We start from the raw sequence: 26,227 nt of genomic DNA on the forward strand, positions 1-26,227 counted from the left end.
GTGGAAAGTGTGAAATACAGTTATTTTTAATAGCACGGGAATTTAAAGAGTGAAATTTTCAAATTCAAATCAATGTTTAGACTGGAAAACAAATTCTTGAATCCAAATATTCCATCTATAGCTGACATGGTGCAGGTTTAGATCATAGAGATAAACTGTAGGCTTTCCGACATTAAAAGTAATTTAATGTATGCCCTCTTCTCTCCCCTCCCTCTCTCCCCTCTCTCTCCCCTCCCCTCTCTGCCCTCCCCTCTCTCCTCTCCCCTCCCCCCTCCTTTCCCAAAAGCCCTAGAGTGACTCAATGGGTCAGGCAGCATCTCTGGGGAAAACCCACGCAGGTCACGGAGAGAATGTGCAGGCTCCGTGCATGGTCGGAGTCGATCCCGGGTCTCTGAAGCTGTGAAGCAGCAACTCTACAGCTGCACCACTGTTTACTGGTCCCCATCCCCCCCCCCCCCCCCCCCCCCCCCCCCCCAATCAGACTGAAGGGTCTTGACCTGAAACGTCGCCCATTCCTTCTCTCCAGAGATACTGTCTCACCCGCTGAGTTACTCCAGCATTTTGTGTCTACCTTCGATTTAAACCAGCATCTGCAGTTCTTTCCTACACATGAAGCTATGCCAAACTGATCTTATTTATTTGCTCATGATCCATATCTCTCTATTCCTCCACGTGCCTATCTACAAGTCTTTTAGACACCACTATCGTATCTGCCTCCACCGCCACTGGCAGTGTGTTCCAGGCCCCACCCACCCTCTGTGTAAATACTTGCCCCATGCTTCCCCATTCAACTTTCCCCAACAGGAGGCGCTAAAGCAATTCCCCCATCAATCAACCAACCAAGTTATGAATGAATGAGTTTGATCCAATGCCCATCATCTCTATGTAACCATCCTCCATTCACTGTTTCCTTCTATGGAGTAGAAGGTATGAGCTTTAAGGAGAGGTTGGACAAATGTGGATGGCCTTGGTGTGTCTGAGACCTGCGAGTAATGAATAAAATATGAGTGGTTTAGTATATGAAGAACACAGTGTCATTTGTGGCTTTTAAACAGACACATGGATATGTGTGGTTGGTGGAACTTGGAGCACGTACGGCAGAGGAGGGTGGTTGTACTTGGCCCCATGTTTGGCATAGACATTGTGGGTCTGTTCCTGTGTTCTATAGAAATTAGGCTTTTATTGGGAAAAGCTGGTGCTTTTTATTTCCTTTGCACAATAAACAGACGTGTTTTCTCAGTAAATTTACTTTAATAGCTAAAGGACAGTTTTCTGAATTCCAGCAGTGTGTGTTTATGTGTTTGTATGTGTGTGTGTGTGTTCGTGTCTATGTACGTGTGTGTGTGTGTGCGTGCAAGCACACGTGTGTGTGTATGTACGTGTGTGTGCATGTATGTTCGGGTGTGCATGCATGTGAGTGTATGTACATGTGTGTACGTGCGTGTGATTGTGTATGTACGTGTGTGTGTGCGTGCATGTGAGCGCGTATGTGTGTGGGTGCGTGAGTGTATATGTACATGTGTGTGCATGTGTGTATGCGTATGACTGTGTATGTACCTGTTTGTGCGTGTGTGTACGTGCGTGTGAGTGTATGTACAAGTGTGTGTACGTGCGTGAGTGTGTATGTACGTGTGTGTGTGTGGGTGCGTGAGTATATATACGTGTGAGCGTGTGTGTATGTGTGAGTACGTGTGTGTGTTTGTGCGTGAGTGTGAGGAACTTATTTTCTGTTCATTATCTTTTAATCCAAGGGCATCCTTGTAGGGGAGGGAGTGGAGAGGTCAGGGGTCAAATGACCGGCTGACAATTAAAAAAATATTGCAAGGAAGCGAGAAAAAAAAAAGAAAAATAGATGACATTTAAACAAAGAATTGTTTTCTGATCTTAAACCCACTACGAAGACTGTAATCCTGATTTAATCAGAAGACCTTGAATCTTCAAACAAGAAACCTAGTCAAACATAGGGATAAAATGTGGGCAGTCACAGTAGCGCAGCGGTAGAGTTGCTGCTTTACAGCGAATGCAGCGCTGGAGACCCTGGTTCGATCCCGACTACGGGTGCTGTCTGTACGGGGTTTGCACGTTCTCCCTGTGACCTGCGTGGGTTTTCTCCGGGTGCTCCGGTTTCCTCCCACATTCCAAAGACGTGTAGGTTTGTAATATAATTAGCTTCTGTAAATTGTCCCTAGTGTGTAGGATAGAGCTGGTGGACAGGTGATTGCTGGTTGGCATGGACTAAGTGGGCCGAAGGGCCTGTTTCCACACTGTATCACGAAACTATAAAAAAAACAATTAGCCGGTTCTTCAGAACCGTGGTTCCCCTTTAAGAGAGTGAATAACATGCTGTTGAGTTATGAAATATTTTGAACAATGACTTGTTATTAAGTTTAAATTCTACTCTGGCAGTCAGTATTGACAATGATCCATGAGAAATTTTGGACCTGAAGAAAATACATGAAGATGCAGGGAAAGGGGAGACATGGACTATGTGGAGGCAGAGGTGATTAGTGTACCTTGGCAGTATATGTAACGCAGACATGGTGAGCCGAAGGGCCTGTTCCTGTGCTGTACCTTTCAGTTCTCTGTGGAATAGGTCTCACGTTGGAGCTTGGCATACAATTCTAAAGTGGTTGTGCTAAATTGGCAATTGAGATCAGGCAAGAAAGAAAACAAAAACCATATCCCCTCAGATTGGCAATGATCAACAAAGTTGTCGAAGCGACTCAGTTGATTTCTCCCCACTAATTTTGAGGTGCGTGTACACGCCAGCTAACATGATGTGCATGCACAGAGTAACAGATACAACCGCTACTGTACGTTTCAAGTCTGCATTTGTTCATCAACAGCAGTCGGGAGTTGAATAGACTTTAAAAATGCAATATACATGATTTATTCGCAGGAACAATAGATGCATCGAAATATTAGATTCTAACCTTAAATCAGAACAGCAGTAAAAATGAATTCGTACAACCCAGACACATAATTGGGAGGGGGGGGAAAAAAGTAAAAAGTTTGAGATTTTGGTCGGTAATAGTTAGCATACGAGTAAACAAACGTGAGAACAGGGTGAAAATTAAAACACTAGCGTTTACACATTTATTCCCATTGTAACAAGCTAAGTGCAGCTTTACTGAAGTGTGTTCTGTCTCCAAAATCTACCTCAATGGAATGGATTTCAGAAGGAGACTTCACAAGGGGTTTACACTACCTACCATACAGTGTTTGTTAGCCCTACAGACCAAGTTCTCATTCTAGCATTGATATCTGAAAAAAAACGACATTGGAAAAAAATAATAGCGATTTAATAAATCTTGACTTTAACATGAGATAAATAATTTTAACAAAAGAATTAATTGCACAGGCCTGTGTCGGAAGGAATTGCAGATGCCAGTTTGCACTGAAGACAGGCACAAAATGCTGGAGTAACTCAGCGGGACAGGCAACATCTCTGGTTAGAAGGAATGGGTAACGTTTCGTGTTGAGACCTTTCTTCAGACTGATTGAAGGGTCTGGGCCCTAATTCCCCCGTCCCAGAGATGCTACATGTACCCACTGAGTTACTCCATCATTTTGTGTTTATCTTCGAATGAGCTGTACACATCTAAAGCAATTTCTAAATATCTGAAACTAATGTAAAATTAGTGAGACAAAACACTTTTAAAGGTCACTTCTATTAAATGTTGAGAGTTTCTGCATAATTTCTCCAGAGTTTATCATGTTTCTGCCAAAGCAATTAACATTTTAATACACATATATCATATTTATTTACACAGATGCCTAAATGAATTAAGTAAAGAAAACTGCAGTGTTTCAACAAAATTCCATGGGGCAGTGAGCTCGTTACAGAGGACATCACACTGACGCGGGGTTATTCGGAGAGATCAATTTCTCTCGTTTTCGAAATGAAAAGATTGACAGTTTATATTAAGCAGAAATAATTTAGATTGGTGGAGTTGATTCCATTCCAAGTCTTCAATGTAATTGAACCAACATCGGATTTATGAAGTTTCAAATCAAGGTATCCAAAACATACTGCTATTATCTTCATAAATAAACAAGACCTCTTCAAAATTAGTAATTGAAGTATAAATTAAATAGATTTTATTTTAAGTAGAATGTGAAACCTTCATTTTTATTCACACCCTAGCCAACTCAACTACTGAGTCATGTAGGAGGAACTGCAGATGCTGATTTAAACTGAAGATAGACACAAAATTCTGGAGTAACTCAGCAGGACAGGCAGCATCTCTGGAGAGAAGGAAAGTGTGACGTTTCGGGGAAGGTCTCGACCCGAAACGTCACCCATTCCTTCTCTCCAGAGATGCTGCCTGTCCCGCTGAGTTACTCCAGCATTTTGTGTCTACCTTCAATTACTGAGTCCATGCATTTTCAAAAGGTGCGTGAAGAACAGTGGCTATTTACCATTGTAGGGCGTGGAATCAACAGAAACCATCTGATGATATGATTATTTCACTTAAAGTGCCACTTGTAATAAGCAGTTTTTAAATTCAAATGCATTTCTGCTGAAAGGAATATTTCAGCATTCCAAGTCAGTCAATAATCATTAAAGTGAACTTGTGACTATTATGTTCATCTGCTGGAGGATTCTTCTCTGACGTCACATTATGGTGCACCCCGAGTCTTCATTCCCAGCATGACTCTGGAAACCAAGTAGAGCGTTGTCATTCAATAGTTTACTTTAATTTAGTTTTAGAGGTACAGCATAGAAACAGGCCCTTCGGCCCACCGTGTCCGTGCCATCACCCCGCACACGAGCAAGATTCGAACACACTAGGGACAATTTACTGTTTTACCGACAAGCCCGCATGTCTTTGGAGTATGGGAGGAAACCGGAGCACCCGGAGAAAACCCACGCGGTCACAATAGACAATAGGTGCAGGAGTGGGCCATTCGGCCCTTCGAGCCAGCATCGCCATTCAATGTGATCATGGCTGATCATTCTCAATCAGTACCCCGTTCCTGCCTTCTCCCCATATCCCCTGACTCCGCTATCTTTAAGAGCCCTATCTAGCTCTCTCTTGAAAGTATCCAGAGAACCGGAGGCAGAGAATTCCACAGACTCACAACTCTCTGTGAAAAAGTGTTTCCCCATCTCCGTTCTAAATGGCTTACCCCTTATTCTTAAACTGTGGCCCCTGGTTCTGGACTCCCCCAACATCGGGAACATGTTTCCTGCCTCTAGCGTGTCCAAACCCTTAATAATCTTATATGTTTCAATAAGATATCCTCTCATCCTTCTAAACTCCAGAGTATACAAGTCACGGGAAGAACCTGCAAACTCCGTACAGACAGCATCTGTAGTCAGGATGGAACCCGGGTCTCTGGCGTTGTGAGGCAGCAACTCTACCTCTGCACCACCAATGTCTGTCCAATGAACTCCCATATTCTACCAAGATCAAACTCTCGGTCCCTCTTCTCTGAGTTCCAACGTGCTCCCATTACTCAGAATTGCAAACATTTCAGGCAATTCTATCAACCTCTTCCTTTCATTTAATACCATCTTTAACTCATTTGGGAAGTTTGTTTTTGCAATTTATGCATTATTTCTTAAGATGCTGCCAACTGTCAAATAGTTCAATCCATTTTCCACTGTCAATCACCACCAACTATTCCTTCATCTCCATGTGGTTTATTGTATTTACGATTAAGACTCCAGTTTCTGATGGAATTATATAGGTCAATGAAATTCTATTTTGCCATTCTTATTGTGTTAAATAGAATTATTGCCTTTTTCCTGCTTTGTTCCTCAATATATTGATTTTAAAACATCTTATTATTTTCAATATTCATATATTATATTCAACATTCATATTTTCATTGTTGTTCATTTAAAGTGTTCAGTCCACATCTTTCCCCCATCAATACCATATTAATGGTCCCACTGATTTCCAATTACCTGATCTTTGTCATGCCCAATATCACAACTGTTATTTGATGTCCCCCAAATAATTGAGAATAATGGAGTCCAGAACCAGGGGGTCACAGTTCAAGAATAAGGGGTCGGCCATTTAGGACTGAGATGAGGAAAACCTTTTTCACCCAGAGAGTTGTGAATCTGTGGAATTCTCTGCCACAGGAGGCAGTGGAGGCCAATTCACTGGATGTTTTCAAGAGAGAGTTAGAATTAGCTCTTAGGGCTAACGGAATCAAGGGATATGGGGAGAAAACAGGAACAGGGTACTGATTCTGGATGATCAGCCATGATCACATTGATTGGCGGTGCTGGTTCGAAGGTCCGAATGACCTACTCCTGCACCTATATTCTATGTTTTTATGTAATTCCTGAGTGGTTTGGCCATGTGCTATTTCTTCAGATCCAAATTGATTCTAATTCGCCGATAAGATCATCCTAGCCAAGATAATTTCTTACCACTGCATTGTCCCCCCCCCCCCCCCCTTTATTGATAATGCTACAAATGTTCCTTTCTCATTTTTGCCTGTTCTATCTAAACTACCTTTCTTCGAGTCCCCCTCTCCCAGCTTTGCCCACTCTCAACCATATTTCTGCTATGGTCATTTTGTCAAACTATTGCCCTTTGTGTATGTCAGTAGTTAATCCTTGTTGCGAATGCTCCAAGCGTTTAGAAGATGCATCTTGCCACATCTTTGCTTGTATTCATTTTGCTTCCTATTTTTCTCGCCTTCCAATTGCTGTATTTTAATCTTCCTGTATTTCCCCTCATGGCTCCCATTTCCTTGCCAAAGAGAATACTCAACGGAAGTTTAAGAAAGAACTGCAGATGCTGGAAAAATTGAAAGTAGACAAAAAATGCTGGAGAAACTCAGCGGGTGAGGCAGCATCTGTGGAGAAAAGGAGCAGGGCGACGTTTCAGGTCTCGACCTACTCCTCTTCTCCACAGATGCTGCCTCACTCAAAGAGAGTTAATATTTAGAGAGAACAGGCAGAAATAAAGAGAGATTTTGTAGCTTTATTAATAAGCAGTGCTGTAGCAAGAGTTGATCTTGGCTGGGATGATCTTATCAGAGAATTAGAATCAATGTGGAAGAAATGATGATAACAGATTTGGCTCAGAACAGTGTGGAAGATTCCTTTAATACAAAGAAAGATGAGTAACTGAAATAATATTTACCACAAATGTAACAAATTTATAAATGCTGGCCTTCTTCTTATCTCAAAACATTGTGATTATTTAAGCTGATTAAAAGGTGGTCTTTCATTCTAACCATAAATACTTGGACTTATTTAAACTGTGGGAATGCAGGGAAGATGTTCCTATTGATGATTCAAGGGCCAGTTCAGTGTAGTTTATTGTCACGTGTACCGAGGTACAATGAATAAAAAGCTTTAGTTGGCTGAGCTAAAGAGTTATTTTTAACATCAGAGACCAGTGTTGACCTGTTCGCTAGCCAGGAGTGGTGGTATTTGTATCAATCGGTGCTTTCCCACAAATGAACCAGATGGGCTTGGGAATGAGAATCTCTGGCAGAGTTGGAGGGGACAGTCTTCTTCTTTCACGTGGCGTGCATAGCCTAAAGTTGTAGGACAACTTGTTCTATTTGATCTTCCGTTTGTGCACGCCGAGTTGATTGCATTAGTCGAAACAGGGCGGACCACGTGAAGGTTGCAATCTTCCAAGTAAGACCGCACTATGAGGAGCTGCCATGGACTCGATGGGCTGAATGGCCTCCTCCTCCTCCGCCAGAACAATTCTACTCATGGGAAATTTGTTTTTAACCAAAACCACACAGATGATGAGTTGTAAAAGTGCCCACAATGCAGAACAGTGCAAAGAACAGGCGGCTTATTGACGTTTTAGTTTCCATTTAAGTTGTGGCTTTCAAATATTCAGGATTTCACAAGCGCTCCAAGACCAAGGAAATACATTTGAAATGTGGTAATGCAGGCGATTGCTGAAGCCAAGGTTTCGCAAACGCCAATGAGAAATGTCCAGGTGACAATTTTAGGAATGTTCACTCCTGTGGAATGTTGGCAAGGAGACCGGGAAAATCTCCCACATCATTTTAAACAGCGACTATATATTTTTGCAAGCCTGGGCCAGATCTTGAACATCTCAACTAAAGAGACTGGACCTCCGGCTGACCTGAACCCAGGCAGGCCCACAGAGAGGGCAGAACATCAATACAAGCCTTGAATGACAACAAGGATGGGCTAGACATGTGGGTGGAATGAAGAGGAGAGAGGATGAGTTTAGAGATCCTGGAAGGAACGACAATGGACAATAGACAATAGGTGCAGGAGTTGGCCAATTCGGCCCTGCGAGCCAGCACCGCCATTCAATGTGATCATGGCTAATCACAGTGAATGTACTAAGATCAAAGACAATAAAGCCTTTCTCCATGTGTAGGAAGGAACTGCAGATAATGATAATAATAATAATGGATGGGATTTATATAGCGCCTTTCTAATACTCAAGGCGCTTTACATCGCATTATTCATTCACTCCTCAGTCACACTCGGTGGTGGTAAGCTACTTCTGTAGCCACAGCTGCCCTGGGGCAGACTGACGGAAGCGTGGCTGCCAATCTGCGCCTACGGCCCCTCCGACCACCACCAATCACTCACACACATTCACACACAGGCAAAGGTGGGTGAAGTGTCTTGCCCAAGGACACAACGACAGTATGCACTCCAAGCGGGATTCGAACCGGCTACCTTCCGGTTGCCAGCCGAACACTTAGCCCATTGTGCCATCTGTCGTCCCAAAAGATGCTGGTTTACGGCGAAGACACAAAATGCTGGAGTAACTCAGTGGGTCAGACAACATATGTAGGAAGGAACAGCTGATGTTGGTCTAAACCGAAGATAGATACAAAAAGCTGGAGTAACTCTGTGGGCCAGACAACATCTCTGGAGAGAAGGATTGGGTGACGTTTCATGTCGAGACCCTTCTTCAGACTGAGAGTCAGGGGAGAGGGAGTCTAGAGATATGGAAGGGGAAGGTGTGAAAAGGACATCTCAAACATGATATAAACGGCAGTCAACCTGTGTCATTCACATGTACACTAGGTTCTGGAGTCTGGAAGTCTGTGCTACAAGCCACTTTGATCATTGGGAAGACACAACAGAGACTTGCTGGAGTCTAGGTGCATGAACAGCCAGCAAACATGCAGGAGATGAATACAGCTGGAGTCCAGAATGGCAGCTTGCTCTCTGCCAAGATCATCAGAAATAAAACTGAAAGGGAGACAAATCAAATAAAAAACCACTGTTGTCCTCAGACAGGAGAAGAAATGGGCCATGTTATATAAACTATTACAAAATGAAATCAGATTTCTGAATAAACTCCTTCACCTAAATCATAGTCTAAACATGAAAATGTGGCAGAATCTATTGAATAGGATGTTTATACAACTGGTGAACAGGACATCAGGCAGCGCAAATCCATCATTTGTTACTAGTTAGTGTTACTCATTATGGAACCATGTCTTCTCTCCACCATTTGTATTATTTCCACCAGTGATTGCAGCCCCGGCAGGCTTGCCAGAAATAATGTACAATGTGCTCATACACCAGATCAGCTTCCTTGTTTAATCACCGCTGCAGTTGTTCACACCTCACCTACCTTCTCGATCAAAGGTGAGAGTGTGACTTCCAAGCCAAGTAGTCAAGCTTGAGTAGCAACAAGAAATCCATGGAATGAAAGCAGACTTTCACCCCGTCCCCCCATCCCCCCCCCCTGTCATGGATCTGTTGCTGCTGCTGCTGCAAAAAACTCTCAACCTTTCAAGAATTTCAGATTCAACTTGGGCGGCTTACAGCACTGGGTGGAAGCACTCTTGCGGAAACAAGGAACTGCAGATGCCGGTTTACCAAGGAGAGATGCAAAATGCTGGAGTAACTCAGTGGGTCAGGCAGCAAAACGCTGGAGTAACTGAAGGAGTTTGAAGAAGGGTCTCGACACAAAACATCATCTATCCACGTTCTCCACAGATGCAGCCCGACCCGCTGAGTTACTCCAGCACTCTGTGAAACGTCACCTATCCACGTTCTCCACAGATGCTGCCTGTCCCACTGAGTTACTCCAGCACCCTGTGAAACGTCACCTATCCACGTTCTCCACAGATGCTGCCTGTCCCGCTGAGTAACTCCAGCACCCTGTGAAACGTCACCTATCCACGTTCTCCACAGATGCTGCCTGTCCCGCTGAGTAACTCCAGCACCCTGTGAAACGTCACCTATCCACGTTCTCCACAGATGCTGCATGACCCACTGAGTTACTCCAGCACTTTGTCCTTTATTGAGCTGCTTGCTGAGTTTGCCCTTAGGTCAGGGTTGGGAGACAGGTGGTGTGACATCGGTCCCGCGCTCCATGTGAAGTCCAAGACGAGATGGTGATCACAAGTGGTATCTGAGAATCCACCTTTCCCCCTGCACATTGATCCAATCTTCCTATATTTCTTTATTTTATTCTGGAAGCTGCTACTATCTATCCATTCTACACACTAGTGACAATTTACAGAAGCCAGGGAAACCGGAGCACCCGGAGAAAACCCATGCAGTTCACGGGGAGAACGTACAAACTCCGTACAGACAGCACCTGTAGTCGGGATGGACACTTTGCATTATTAAAACACTTCATGATTTTGAACAGCTGTTTCCAGTCTCTCCCGTTGAAATTCCTCTTCTTGGCACCAATCTAGTAAACCTCTGCATCTATCGCAGCCGCTGGTCACCCCCCCCCCCCCCCCCCCCCCCCCCCACAATGCAGTCCTTTGCCCTGGGAAGTTGACTTGAAGACTAACTCTGCAAATGACACAAACACCTTGTGATGCCAAGTCTATTTATTGCTCAGTTTTACTCCCAAATAGAAATACTGTTTGGATCAATTGCTTGTTTCCATTGCATTAGACACTAAAATGGTGGTTGATATATCTAATCTATTTTGCACACGCATTCGAAGCGTTATTCCATTTGTTTTGCATAGAAATATATTCTCAGGGCGCTTTAGGCTTGTATTTTTTCCAACATGTGATGAGGTTTTGAACATTCATACCGTTGCACTATATTCAAGTCCACTTGTGCCCTCAACAGAACCATCAGACCCCTCTTCCCTAGATTTCCCTTCCAATGTTCCAGGCAGTTGCACGGCAGTCCAAGTAGACATCTCCTGTAGAATCAACATCAGCGTTAGTTGCAAAAGGGATCCTCGGCCAAAACCCTTGTAATCATCACAACCATGACAAGACTGATGGGGCTCCCTCAATATGTTATTATGCTGAATTTCACCATTTTGTTAAATTATTCTACAGGAATTCCTCTGTTTCATATTCATAGGTGGACGGGAGGCTTATTTCCATCGATAGCTGCCTGTCACGGCAGATTTATAACGTAATTTTAGTTTTAAAAATTTAACTCTGGCCTTAAGCAATTCATTCATACACCACAATATTTATTCTCAGACATCAAATTATGCAAAGGAATTACATATTAGGAATTGCATAACTTCTCAAACATTTGTTTCTCTTTGTAGAAATTCGCAACCTTTACAAATATTTTTTTCCATGACTTAATGACCGTAGTAAATAAAACAGGCTTCTTGTACAAGTTATCCAATAAACATTAAACTTGGCCCCAGCAAAATGATTTTGTATCAAAACTTACTTTCTTGAGCAACCTCTCTGGTCAGTTGACCTAATAGTCTACTTGATACAAGCTGAATTGTATTTGACAGTGTTGCTGTCATGTGCTTCAGTATGGTTAACCAATTCATAAATATATGGAAAAAAATTGTGCATGTCATGTGTAAAATGTGGAAACCAAAAATGGTACACAAAAACCAACCAGAAAATCTTGCAGGATTCAAGATTCAAATTAATAGCCTTCCTCTGTTCTACAGAAAGTAAAAACTCATCCATCTCTTCAAACGAGGTATCATTGCTTTGAATATCCAACTAAGTCAGGTCGAATTTACCAGGGCTTATTTTAAACTAAAAGTCAATCAATTATTGCAATTTTTAGAAAATAGTAACATGATGTAAACTGTACCTTCTGCAGTTCCAGCTGCTTTAGACATTAGTTTCCAGCATTTTGGAAAGCAAGAACTTATAGACAAGAGACAAGAGACAAGAGGTGCAGGAGTAGGCCATTCGGCCCCTCGAGCCAGCACCGCCATTCAATGTGATCGTGGCTGATCATCCCCAATCAGTGCCCCGTTCCTGCCTTCTCCCCATAGCCCCTGATTTTTAAGAGCCCTATCTAGCTTTCTCTTTGAAAGCATCCAGAGAACCAGCCTCCACCACCCTCTGAGGCAGAGAATTCCAGACAACTTCTTGTTCATACTTGGTAAAAGATATCTCCTTCCCACATCCCACACCAAAATAAATGCCTGATGATATCTCGGGCTTCTCCTTTTAACAAGCTGTGAGATAGCGTGCTGATTAAAAGTAGCTTTTTCACATGAAACTTTTGACTAGATTTCTCCAGTATGATCAATGCCTCGTGGAACAACTACCTCAAAGTTACACTGAGTCCGTCACAATCTCACCACCAGGCAAAAAAAAAAACAGGAACCAAGCAGAACATTTGTTAAAGAATTGACTCAGGACAACTGCATTGATATGTCCTCAACAAAGCCTTCATGCACTTCACTACAGCAATTACATTTGTAAAGGAGTCTGTCAAACATTTAATGACCCCCATTAAAATGCCAACAAAAATGATAAGTCTGTTGGGACACTAAGTGAGTGTTATGCCACACTAAATTTAGTGATTGACAAAGTGGGCTTTAAAATGGGACAGCGCAACTTTCAGTACTTAAGATGGACTACTATCTACCTTATTGGACCCTTGGACAATCCTTGATCAGACATTGCTGGCCTTACCTTCCCCTATCATGTATCTATACATTGTAAATGGGTTGATTGTAATCATGTATTTTGTCTTTCCGCTGACTGGATAGTACGCAACAAAAGCTTTTCACTGTACCTCGGTACACGTGACAATATGGTAGATGTGAACTGAGTTACTGTTTAGTTACAGTGCACACATTGATATTTCTGGCATTTACATCAACATGCAGTGGGACAGTTTGTGGACTCACCACTCCAGTGGCGTTGAGAAGGACTAGTCTCACATCTCCAGTTCCCCACGATCTCTGTTCCTTACACACCAAGTCTACTGAAGAGCTCGAGGCACCATCGTGATTTGCAGCCCAGATCTGGACAAGATCATAGTTACATTCAATGATGTTTCATCAAGACTTGGCACACAAAATATATTGCAATGGGCCGCAAGGAACTGCAGATGCTGGAATCTTGAGTAAAACACAGAGTGCTGGAGGAACTCAGCAACTGGGATAGGAATGGATTGGTGATGTTTTGGGTCAGGATCCTACTTCAGACTGATTATAGTAAAGGGAAGAAAACTGGAAAAGAGGTGGAGACAGGACAAAGCCTGGCAAGTGATATAATATAAAATATATATATATATATATATATATATATATATATATGCACAATATGCTGGAGTAACTCAGCGGGTCAGGCAGCTTCTCTGGAGAATATCGATGGGTAACATTTCAGGTCGGGACCCTTCTTCAGATGCGACTTCAGTCTGAAGAAATGTCCCAACCCCAAACGTCACCTATCCATGTTCTCCACAGATGCTGCCTGACCCGCTGAGTTACTCCAGCACTCTGTGAAACGTTACCTATCCATGTTCTCCACAGATGCTGCCTGACCCGCTGAGTTACTCCAGCACTCTGTGTCCTATTAGTTGTTCAGCTGGCAGCTTTTCCAATATTACACCCAGGCCGCATTCAAGGCAACTCCGTGGGGTTGATGGGAGGACATGTACAAACTATGATTGCATTCATGGCCATAGTTATTTATCTTTACACAGGGATGTGGTGGAAGTGAAGGGGAGGGAGTGATGGCTAATGGATAAGTGATGGAAGATATGGCCGAACGCTAAAAGGATTTAAACACAAAAGGTGGTGTTTGGGAGTAAAGGTTTTATAACTTCCTGTTGTAGTAAGTTTGTAAGTTGCTTGTCGATCATTGGATCATGCACAAATTGATCAGCACAAATTGATTAGATTAGTACAGGTGGGGAGAAGGCAGGAGAATGGGGTTAGGAGGGGAGATAGATCAGCTGTGATTGAATGGCAGAGTAGACTTGATGGGCTGAATGGCCTAATTCAGTTCCTATCACTTATGACCTTATGAAATTACTCAATTTCTAAATTTCTAAATTACTCAATTTCCAGGTGCGTACTTACAGTCACAGTTTGTTTGGCTTTAAGGGTAAAATGTGCAGGGAATCTGTACACAATCTGTGTCAAATCTTCAAATGTTCTCCTTATCATCCACCCTTTTAATGGTTGATCCTACAAATATAAGAAGCAAATTATTTGTCAAGTATTTAAAAAGTAACACATTTTATCAAATAGATCGGCGTGGTGGCGCAGCGGTAGAGTTGCTGCCTCACAGCGCCACTGGCCTGGGTTCGATCCCGTCTACGGGTGCTGTCTGTACGGAGTTTGCATGTTCTATCTGTGGCTGCGTTTTCTCCGGGTGCTCCGGTTTCCTCCCACACTCCAAAGACGTACAGGTTTGTAGGTTAAATGGCTTCGGTAAAAGTGTAAATTGTCCCGAGTGTGTGTAGGATAGTGCTAGTGTACAGGGATCGCTATTCAGAGCCAATTTCATGGGTTGAAGGGCCTATTTCCCCACTGTATCTCTAAACTAAACTAGACAGTGGGTCAGGCAGCATCTGTGGAGAACATGGATAGGTGACGTTTCACAGAGTGCTGGAGTAACTCAGCGGGTCAGGCAGCATCTCTGGAGAACGTGGATAGGTGACATTTGGGGTTGGGACCTTTCTTCAGACTGAAGTCGCATCTAAAGAAGGGTCCAGGACAAATTTGTGTTGACAACAGATGCTATTCTTCCAATTTATGTGTGTCCTCTTTCTGGCAAAGGAGGAGGCCCAGGACAGAAAGGTCAAGTTGGGAATGGGAAGGGGAGTTAAAACCCAAGGTAACTGGAAAGTCCAGTAGGCCTTGGTGGACCATCATCCCCATCTCTCCCCCTCCACTTCCTCTTTCATTTCCTTTGAACTGTTCAGTGTCACGAGCCCATCAACTCCAGTCTGATTGTCCTGTCACTTACTAACACGAGGGATAATTTACAGCAGTCAGTTATCCAGGTTATCCACCTAACAACCAGCCTGTCTTTGAGATATGAGAGGAAACTGGAGCTCCATGGAAGTCCTTGCAGAAACAGGGTGACTGTCCAAACTCAGCTAGCATCCAAACTCAGGCCACAATAGCCACACCCAATCCAAGTTGACTTACCTTACTTTAACACTGAGAATGAATGAGATACAAGGGGGCAAACGAACAAGGAAAAGCCAATGTGTGGGAAGGAACTGCAGATGCTGGTTTACACTGAAGGTAGACACAAAGAGCTGGAGTAACTCAGCGGGTCAGACAGCATCTCTGGAGAAAAGGAATATGTGACGTTTCAGGTTGAGACCCTTCTTCAGACATTCTCATCCCGAAAATGTTCCTACTGTCTGGTTTGTGAGCAATGTCCATCTCAAAGATTTAATTTGGTCGTAGATGAGAAGGTCATTAAGGGAAGGAAGCAATGTTTGTTACAACTCTCTATCCTACAATATACCATCGATAAAGTCTGAAGAAGGGTCTCAATCCAAAACATCGCTCATTCCTTTTCTCCAGAGATGCTGTCTGACCCGCTGAGTTACTCCAGCTTTTTGTGTCTATACTCAAGGAAAACCCAATCCTAACCTTACTTCACCGCCAAACACAAGCATGCCCCAATAAAAACAGAAAATGCTGGAAATAATCATCAGATCAGACATCAGAACAAAGCCTAAAACAATAACCCTCTTTCCCTCTACAGAGAAACGCTGTCTGACCAGCTGAAGATCGCCGGTGTTTTAGTTTTAGACGTCTGGTTTAGACGTATTTTGGTTCCATATGTACATCAAGTGCAGGTCTCTGCATGGCAATGAGGAGCAAGTACCATACAGTGTTTGTGCAAAACAGCACTAATCTTCAACAAAGATCGGCAATGTACACACGGGACAGAAAGCAGGGTTGCCGTGGACTAAATGGACCTACTTTGGAGATTGAACAATAAACACATTTGCATTTGTGCTGATTTTTGCTCTTTGTAAGATGACACAAGTGCTTGATCTGGCCATGCTTAAAGAATGATTTCTATTCCATTATAGACCGAGACATCATGCACGGCCAAGAATTAAGTAATGAGCAAGAATTTAAAGAAAAATTGGCCAACTCATCACTCAAGTACATTCCGTATTCCTGAAATCCACCCTACAAATTGTGCATTTGGCAGAACATTAATCACCATTAGTTGCTTTATAAATGGGCCACGTTTCAGATGGTATTAGTTATGGACCTCGTCAATGAGCATAGGGGTGGCAGGAGAACAGGTCTCATTCAACATACACACAACATGGAACAGCAAGGCACAGCAACGGGACCTTCAGCCCACAATGTTTGTGCCGTACACCAAGTTACACAGGTCTGATGTGTCAGTACATGATCCATATCTCTACTCCCTGCATTTACACATTAGCTTTCCAGCCTATATTGATGCATTTTAGAACATGGTCAGAAAAAAAAATCAGCAGGTGCACTAAGGAACTAAGCCCATCCGACCAACAACTAGAACTACTATCTACCTCATTGGAGACCTTTGGACTGACAATCTTTGGTCGGACTCTTCTGGATTTTATCTGGCACTCAACGTTATTCCATACTGTATCTATACATTGTGGATGGTTTGATTGTAATCATGTATAATCTTTCCACTGAGCAGGCAACAAAAGCTTTTCAATCCACCTCAGTACACATAACAATAAAATAAATTTAAACTCCAAGAGATAGCAAAGACAAAAATAAGAATTTCAACAGGTCTGAGACAAATTAAATTATAGAAATAGATAGTTATAAATATTACATTCGATGGTCAACATTAAAATGATTTATTTCTTCACCGCTATAGTTGCTGACTCACAGCGCCAGAGACCCCGGTTATCGATCCTGATCTCGGGTGCTGTCTGTGCAGAGTTTGCACGTTCTCCCTGTGACCTGCGTGGGTTTTCTCTGGATTCCTCCCAGAACTCAAAGACATGCAGGTTTGGAGGTTAATTGGCCCTAGTGCTTAGGGAGTGGATGTAAGAGTGGGATAACATAGAATGGATGTGTTAATGGATGATTGGCGGTTGGCATGGACTCATGGGTCAATCGGCCTGTTTCTAGGCTGTATCTTTCAATAAATCAATCCTTCAATCAATCTATCAATTCAATCAGAAGCAAACTTTTTAGTTTAGTTTAGAGATACAGCACGGAAACAGGCCCTTCGGCCCATTGTGTACGCACTGACCAGCGATCCCCGCACATTAACATTACCCTACGCACACAATTTTACATTTATACCAAGCCACTTAATCAGCAAATCTGTACGTCTTTGGAGTGTGGGAAATCCCAAAGATTTCCAGAGAAAACCCACACGGTAAAAAGCCCGTACAAACTCTGTACAGACAGCACCCACAGTCAGGATCGAACCCGGGTCTCTGGCGCTACAGAGCTACAAAGTCATGAACTACAAGGATGAGTCTCTAGTACAGAGAAGGGTGATGTTATGGGGCACAGATGTAGTTTGCGGGAGCAATGAAAGACCTTTACCTTATTGGAAATATTCCTTAATTTGACAAATTTTCCTTCATTGTCAATTTCATCTAAAATAACCTTTGCTTTCGAATGCGTGTGTTCCCTTTTTTCATAATTATAGGCAGCAATCTCCGTTTCAAACAACTTTCTTTTCTTCCCACACGGGGTGGAGACGTGGCTCGGTAAAGCTACCACGCTCTGGACCAGGGAGCGTGGAGTCAAGTCAAGCCTGTCATGTAGGAAAGAAGCAGATACACGTCATGCATCTTTCATGCTGCATGCAAGCAGAACAATTCCGCACTCATATTGAGCCGTGTAGGAAGGAACTGCAGATGCTGGTTTACACTGAAGATAGACACCAAAGGCTGTTTATCCATGCTAGATCACACCACATAGCATCTCATGTGTTGGTTTGGGCCACCATATATGGTTTAATACTTTCCAAACCTTTTCTTCTTTGCTTTAAAATTATTCATAATCATCCTCAACTCACCCTCAGCACCGACTTGAGATCAATTTTATATATTGACCACAAAAAATAAATGTTTTAGTCTTTAGTTTTAGAGATACAGCGCGGAACCAGGCCCTACAAACGAAAACTCTGAAAGAACCAAAGATGGGACAGCATGTAATGCAGAAAGTGGAAACGAGGAACAGCAGATGTTGCTTTACAACAAAGGTTCAAAGTGCTGGAGTAATTCAGCGGGTCAGGCAGCATCTGTGGAGAACATGGATAGGTGACGTTTCGGGTCGGGACTGATTGTGGGTGGGGTGGGGGGGGGGACTAAGAAAGCTGGGAGAGAGGAGGGGCATGACAATGCAGAAAAGTAGTGACCATTAAATTTATTCAAGTGAAGATAGATTATCAAGTGGCAAAACTTTGTTGCAGTCAAATAAAGCATAACATACATAACTCTTCAATCTCTCTTCCCCCCACTCCTTCACTGCATTTAGTCAGTAGACGTGTCCTGACCTGGAACGTCACCTATCCATGTTCTCCACAGATGCTGCCTGACCCGCTGAGTTACTCCAGCACTCTGTGAAACGTCACCTATCCATGTTCCCCACAGATGCTCCCTGTCCCGCTGAGTTATGGTGCAGCAGAATCTGTGGAGCTAAGGAAATAGGCAACGTTTCGGGCCGAAACCCTTCTGGAAATAGGCAACGTTTCGGGCTGAAACCCGGAAGGGTTTCGGCCCGAAACGTTGCCTATTTCCTTAGCTCCATAGATGCTGCTGCACCCGCTGAGTTACTCCAGCACTCTCTGAAACGTCACCTATCCATGTTCTCCACAGATGCTGCCTGACCCGCTGAGTTACTCCAGCACTCTGTGCCTTTCCTTGGTAAAGCATCGCCTGCATTCCTCATTTCTACAAAACATACCTTTGTTCCTCTCCCTCCAACATCTTCCTGTAAGCATTAATTTCCAGGTCCAAGGCCAGTTTCACGTCGAGCAGTTGCTCGTATTCCTCCAGTTTCTCCTGCGCCTTCTTGCGTATTTCCCCAATCACCTCTTCCTTGGCCACCATCCTCTGCTGCCAAGTGGCCCGCTCACGATCCAACACCATCTCCCGGTCCTGAACACCCGCCTTCAGCTCAGAAATCTGAAACGTCAGGAGTTTCACATTAGTTTAGTTTAGATATACAGGGTAGAAACAGGCCCTTTGGCCCACCGACTCTGTGTCGACCATCCTAAATTAAAAAATTAAATTTCTTTATTTATATAGCACGTTTTTAGTCAACTTGCATTGACCCCAAAGTGCTTCACATAATTACATCCACACACACAGGCAAAGGTGGGTGAAGTGTCTTGCCCAAGGACACACACAGGCAAAGGTGGGTGAAGTGTCTTGCCCAAGGACACACACAGGCAAAGGTGGGTGAAGCGTCTTGCCCAAGGACACAACGACAGTATGCACTCCAAGCGGGATTCAAACCAGCTACCTTCCGGTTGCCAGCCGAACACTTAGCCCATTGTGCCATCTGTCATCCCTACACAATAGAGACAATTTACAGAGGCCAATTAACCTACAAACTCGCACGTCTTTGGGACGATGAGGAAACCGGAGCTCCCGGAGAAAACCCACGTGGTCACAGGGAGAACGTACAAACTCCATACAGACAGCAGCCGTAGTCAGGATCGAACACATATCAAAGGAAGCAACCCTCCCGTTGTGCCACACTCGAGTCCATTCCCTGCACATATGCTGCCTGACCCGCTGAGTTTTTTGCTCAACATTCCATCGTCTTTATTTTCCTGTGCTTCCCTCCGCTTGTGTTTGTCACAACGTTGTACATTGTATGCACGTGGCTGAGGTTGGATTTCTGCTCGCGATATTGAACACTTGCAACGTTGATGAATGGAGACGTTACCTGACGCCTGCAGTGCTGGAGCTCAGACACCAGGCTCTGGGTTCTCACTTTAGCTTCTGCTGCTTCTTCCTTAGCAGCACTGGCAAAGTCACTGTCCTTGGCGGCGGCCAACAGCGCAGTTTCCAGCTGTCACAGAGAGAGAGGGGGAGGGGAGAGGGAGAGGGAGAGGGAGAGGGAGAGGGGAGAGGGGAGATGGGAGAGGGGGAGCGGAGAGAGGGGGAGGGGAGGGGGGGGGGAGGGGGGGGGGAGAGGGGGGGGGGGGGGGGAGGGGGAGGGGGAGGGGGAGGGGGAGGGGGAGGGGAGGGGAGAGGGAGAGGGAGAGGGAGAGGGAGAGGGAGAGGGAGAGGGAGAGGGAGAGGGAGAGGGAGAGGGAGAGGGAGAGGGAGAGGGAGAGGGAGAGGGAGAGGGAGAGGGAGAGGGAGATGGAGAGGGATGTCAAAACGAGTCATCCTTCTCAAGGTAACCTCATTCTCTTTTTTTTAAAGAACAGGCGCCACAATCGTTTAGTTTAGTTTAGAGATACAGCAGGGAAACAGGCCCTTCGGCCCACCGTGTCCGCGCTGACCAGCGATCCCCGCACATTAACACTGTCCTACACACCATTTACAGAAGCCAATTAAACTACAAACCTGCAGGCACACGGAGAAAACTAAACTATAGTACATCAGAGAACATTGAACACTACAAATTTACTTTAGGCATTAGAGAAACCTTTTCACCCAGAGAGTTGTGAATCTGTGTAATTCTCTTCCACAGAAGGCAGTGGAGGCCAATTCACTGGATGTTTTCAAGGGAGAGTTAGATTTAGCTCTTAGGGCTAACGGAATCAAGGGATATGAGGAACAAGCAGGAACGGGGCACTGATTTTAGATGGATATTGAATGGTGGTGCTAGGTCGAAGGGCCGAATGGCCCACTCCTGCACCTATTTTTCTATATTTCTGTATTTATATGATAACAGCTGGGAAGAAACTCTCCCTGAATCTGGAGTCGTGCGTTTTCAAACTTCTGTACTTCTGGATCTTATGTCAATGTTTGCAAATGGAGTTATGAATGTATATGGAGTCAGAAAACATTACTCGAGGAAATTTAGTTGAAAATTGCTGATTTTACACTCCCACCCACCCCAGGTCAGGCACGTTTTAATATTTCAGGGTTCAGTTTAGAAGCCATCATATTATACACTACTACACGGGGCAGCACGGTGGCGCAGCGGAAGAGTTGCTGCCTTACAGCGTCAGAGACCCGCGTTCCATCTTGGCTACGGGTGCTGTCCGCACAGAGTTTATACGTTCTCCCACGTGACCGCGTGGGTTTTCCCCGGGTGCTCCGGTTTCCTCCCACTCTCCAAAGACGTGCAGGTTAGTTGGTTGATAGGCTCGGTAAAGATTGTAAATTGTTTCTAGTGTGTTGGATAGTCCTAGTGTACGGGGACTGGTGGTCGGCGCGGACTCGGTGGGACGAAATGCCTATTTCAGCGCAGTATCTCTTAAACTAAAACTATTAACAATAGCTAACATTTAAAAATATTTATGACAAATATATATTTCTTCAAAGCACAGTAACCTAATAGAACAAGTGTTCCAAGCACAACTAACAAGAACATATAAGGAGAGACAAGAAAAAGGTTATAATCTTATCAAAAAGAGCTGTAAGGCAGAGTGATGGGGCATGTAAAGAAATGACAAGTGGACAGAGATATCGATAAGGAAACGCAAGGTGTAATGTGGGAGCAATTTAGCAAATAACATGAAGACAGACTGTGAAAACTTCTGTAGATATGCAGAAAGGATAAAGGTTAACGACAGCTAATATATATCCCTGACAGACATACAGGATGGATTATTCTGGGGAACAAGGAAATGGCTGAGAAATTAGACAAATATTTTATGTCTGTCTTCATACAAGACTCAGGAAAAATAACGGAGGACAGCAGGTAAAAGAATGTGTGTGCAGCTGAAACGAATTAGCACAAATTTGTTTAAAAAAGTATTAAGAAAAATTTACATGTCTGAAAGTTGTCAGATACCTGAACCTGATGAGCTGTGTTCCAATGTTTAGTTGAGTGGGAAGGAACTGCAGATGCTTCGGGTCACGGGTGACGTTTCGGATCAAGACTCTTCTTCAGATGGAGAAGGATCCGTCTGAAGAAGAATCTCGACCCGAAACGTCACCCATTCCTTCTTGCCAGAGATGCTGCCTGTCCCACTGAGTTACTCCAGCATTTTGTGTCTATCTTCAGTGTTTAACTGAGTTTAGTTTAGAGATACAGTGTGAAAACACATATCGAGTCCGCACCGACCAGTGATCCCTGCACACTAACACTATCCTACACACACTCGGGACAATTTACAATTTGAGAACGTACAAACTCCATACAGACAGCACCCGTAGTCAGGATTGAACCCGGGTCTCCCGCGCTGTAAGCCAGCAAGTCTACCGCTGCGCCACCGTGCCAACCACTTGTTGCCCAGATCATTCTGATCAATGGTTCACACTAAAGAACTGATCCAACTAAGGCAACTAAGTATTATAACTAAACTGGCAGAAAGAGCTAAGAATAGCACCTTATTATCAGTTAACCAGCAACCATATAAATGACCATGGCTCACGGTACTATAGGCATTAACATTTTTCTAGGATTTTGTATTATTGATATCAAGTGACATTGCATACAAGACAATGATCTTGGAAGGTACTGGGCTCCTCATTTTTCTTTCATATTAATGTTTAAAGCTTCATCCTTATGGTATGCAAGTCTTGGTGGATGAGTGCCAAATAAATTCCTTTCCATTGTGGGAAACCGCAGATCGAGACGAGAGGATTACACAGCGGCCAAACTTTCCACATGGAAATCCTAAGTGCATGAGGCAAGTGGATCTGCACAGTAGTAGCAGCACAATGTCTTGAAATGCGACCAAATACCTCTCCCCAGTATTGACAATATGTTCTGGGAGGCGTATAGACAGGAGAGACAGACTATCTCAGCATATTATTTAACGGCATAAAACACAGAAAATTAATCTTCATCTTCATTTCAAACGGACTCTGACAATCCATCTTCAAACCACAATAGTTAATAATGTGGCGGGGTCGAGGATAAACGGTTCACGTCGCGGCCCTGTTTCCACCAATCTTTCCACCACCGCACACAAGAAGCACAAGACAGACACCATTGTATGCAGATGCCGAGGAGTGTGTTCAACTCTGGCCGAACAACTTGTTACCTAGTGCGTGGACTCAACAAGAAGAACACTGCGGCACTAAAATTAATCTTACTCCAAATGGATCTTGATCCATTTAAAGCCTTTAAATAAATTAAAAACAATCCTGTCTAACAATAGAAATATGGAAACAAATAGAATAGGTGTAGGAGTAGGCCATTCAGCCCTTCGAGCCAGCACCACCATTCAATATGATCATCGTTGATCATCCAAAATCAGTACCCCGTTCCTGCTTTCTCCCCATATCCACTGATTCCGTTAGCCCTATGAGCTAAATCTAACTCTCTTGAAAACATCCAATGAATTGGCCTCCACTGCCTTCTGTGGCAGAGAATTCCACAGATTCACAACTCTCTGGGTGAAATGTTGTTTTCATCATCTCAGTCCTACATGGCCTACCCCTTATTCTTAAACTGCGACCCCTGGTTGTGGACTCCCACAACATCGGGAACATTTTTCCTGCATCTAGCCTGTCCAATTTTCTATAAGATTCCCACTCATTCTTCTAAATTCCTGTGATTATAAGCCCAGAGATGTAACCAGGTGATAAATTAGATTATTTCATAATACTTTATCATAATTCTGTAATCCCTAAAGTGACAGGATTGTAACAGGGCCGTTACCAATAACACCAATAGTCCAAATCAGCAGCTCACCGTCACTGGTCAAAAACAACCAAGGAAAGGAATCAAGCACGTACATTGCTGGTGACTGGTTAACAATATATATATTTTAAGTCAACAAAATGAAAAAGCTCTTGCCACAAGGAACTTGCTCAGAGTAGTCATAAAACGTAGAAAAGTACAAGGTGGACACAAAATGCTGGAGTAACTCAGCGGGACAGGCAGCATCTCTGGAGAGAAGGAATGGGTGACGTTTTGGGTCGAGACCCTTCTTCAGACTGATAGAGATGCTGCCTGTCCCGTTGAGTTACTCCACCATTGTGTGGCTATCCTCAGCATCTGCAGTTCCTACCGACACAACGGGCCCTTTAGTCTGCCATGTCCGTGCCGAACCTGATGCTCAGATTAACTAATCCCCTCCACCTGCTCCATTACGTACACATCCACGTGCCTATCTAATAGCCACTCAAACGCCACTATGGCATCTGCCTCCACCTCCACCCCTGGCAGCACCTTCCAGGCACCATAACATTTATCACTCTATTTTGAAAGGTGTTTCTGCAAAATGGTACCAGTTCCTTGCTATGAAGCCTTGTCCATTGGGTTATACGAATGTTGAACGTTGCCTGACCTGTTTTTGATCCTCAAGCACTGTGTGTTTATCTTGGTCAAGATTCCAGCATCTGCAGTTCCCTGCAGCCCCGCCACCCTGACTCCATAAACACCACGAGCCCCAATCAAGGCAGGATGAGCAACCTTGCCTGAGGAATTTGGGGAAGGTGCTCTGGGTGGCCCCGCGATAGAGAGAGTTCCCAGTAGCCGAGCCAACACAAAAAGCTATTTTTAAAATGTATTATAACGTTGATAATGATCATCCCTTGTAGAGAGAGGCAGGGTGTTCAGATACAGCCGGTGACCAAGAGATAGTCCCTGGCAAAGCTACACTCACTGTTCTATATTTATGCATGGCATAAATTCTCTGGAAACTTCTGTCTAATTGTTTATATGTTACCATGCCCGCGTCACCACAGTGAAAATCACAAGGCAATCATTTATACGTTCATAAGTTATATGAGCAGAATTAGGCCATTCAGCCCATCAAGTCTACTGTGCCATTCAATCATGGTTGATCATTCTTTCCCTCCTAACCCCATTCTCCTGCCCCCCCCCCCCCACCCCCATAACCCTTGACATCTGTGCTAATCAAGAACCTATCTATGCTTTAAAAATACCCATTGACGGCCTCCTCAGCCGTGAATTCCACAGATTCACCACCCTCCTCATCTCCTTTCCAAAGGTAAGTCCTTTTATTCCGAGCTGCGCCCTCTGGTCCAAGACTCTCCCACTGGTGGAAACATCCTCCCCACATCCTGGCCAATATCTCCCTCTCCCCAGACTGAAGAAGGGTCTCGACCTGAAACGTCACCCATCCCTTCTCTCCAGAGATGCAGCCTGTCCCGCTGAGTTACCCTAGTATTTTGTGTCCATCTTCACACATTTTGGGATGGTACGTTACCTTGGTGTGGAAGCTTCTCTCCAGTTGCTCCCTGTACTGTTTGATTTGCTCAGACTGATCTCCCCTCAGTTTCTGAAGAACTTCGCTCAGCTGCCGCTCATTTTCCACCTGACGAACAAACTCCGTTTCTTTGCACCGCACTTCGTGCTTTCTCTTGACTTCAGTCATTTCCTGCAGACATCACAAAGTAGTCAATCAGCTGGTTAATTCAACTGCGGGATGTACATATTTAAACTTACAAAATTCTTAAGGGGTTGGACAGGCTAGATGCAGGAAGATTGTTCCCGATGTTGGGGAAGTCCAGGACAAGGGGTCACAGTTTAAGGATAAAGGGGAAATCCTTTAAGACCGAGATGAGAAAAACATTTTTCACACAGAGAGTGGTGAATCTCTGGAACTCTCTGCCACAGAAGGTAGTTGAGGCCAGTTCATTGGCTATATTTAAGAGGGAGTTAGATGTGGCCCTTGTGGCTAAAGGGATCAGGGGGTATGGAGAGAAGGCAGGTATGGGATACTGAGTTGGATGATCAGCCATGATCATATTGATTGGCGGTGCAGGCTCGAAGGGCCGAATGGCCTACTCCTGCACCTATTTTCTATGTTTCTATGTAAACTGAACATTAAAACCACAACAGTGGCGCAGCATTAGAGTTGCTGCCTCACGATGCCAGAGACCCAGGGTCGATCCTGACTAACGAGGGCTGTCTGCATGGATTGTACGCAGGTCACGTGGAGAACATACAAACTCCGCACAGACAGCACCCGTAGTCAGGATCGAACCTGGGTCTCTGACACTGAGAGGAATCCTGAAGGTGGCCCGACA

At 44.1% G+C, this 26,227-nt stretch overlaps 1 protein-coding gene across 2 annotated transcripts in view; it reads right to left on the reverse strand.

The window, feature by feature from the left end:
• Positions 1-4,329: 4,329 nt before the first annotated feature.
• The window catches only part of LOC116991577 (lamin-L(III)-like), a 31,181-nt gene continuing 9,283 nt past the window's right edge, over positions 4,330-26,227 (reverse strand). The window contains exons 4-11 of one of the 2 annotated variants that reach the window (XM_033050288.1): positions 25,405-25,575; positions 20,043-20,168; positions 19,053-19,273; positions 17,685-17,898; positions 14,223-14,330; positions 13,044-13,160; positions 10,998-11,111; positions 4,330-4,660 (exon numbers count right to left, since the gene is read on the reverse strand). In XM_033050288.1, the coding sequence (XP_032906179.1) occupies positions 4,619-4,660; positions 10,998-11,111; positions 13,044-13,160; positions 14,223-14,330; positions 17,685-17,898; positions 19,053-19,273; positions 20,043-20,168; positions 25,405-25,575 (1,113 nt within the window). In that variant the 3' untranslated portion in view covers positions 4,330-4,618. The remainder of the gene's footprint in view (positions 4,661-10,997; positions 11,112-13,043; positions 13,161-14,222; positions 14,331-17,684; positions 17,899-19,052; positions 19,274-20,042; positions 20,169-25,404; positions 25,576-26,227) is intronic. The other variant, XM_033050289.1, reaches the window with a different exon arrangement.

This window comes from Amblyraja radiata, chromosome 34, assembly GCF_010909765.2.
Source record: "Amblyraja radiata isolate CabotCenter1 chromosome 34, sAmbRad1.1.pri, whole genome shotgun sequence".
Taxonomy (NCBI): Eukaryota; Metazoa; Chordata; class Chondrichthyes; order Rajiformes; family Rajidae; genus Amblyraja; species Amblyraja radiata.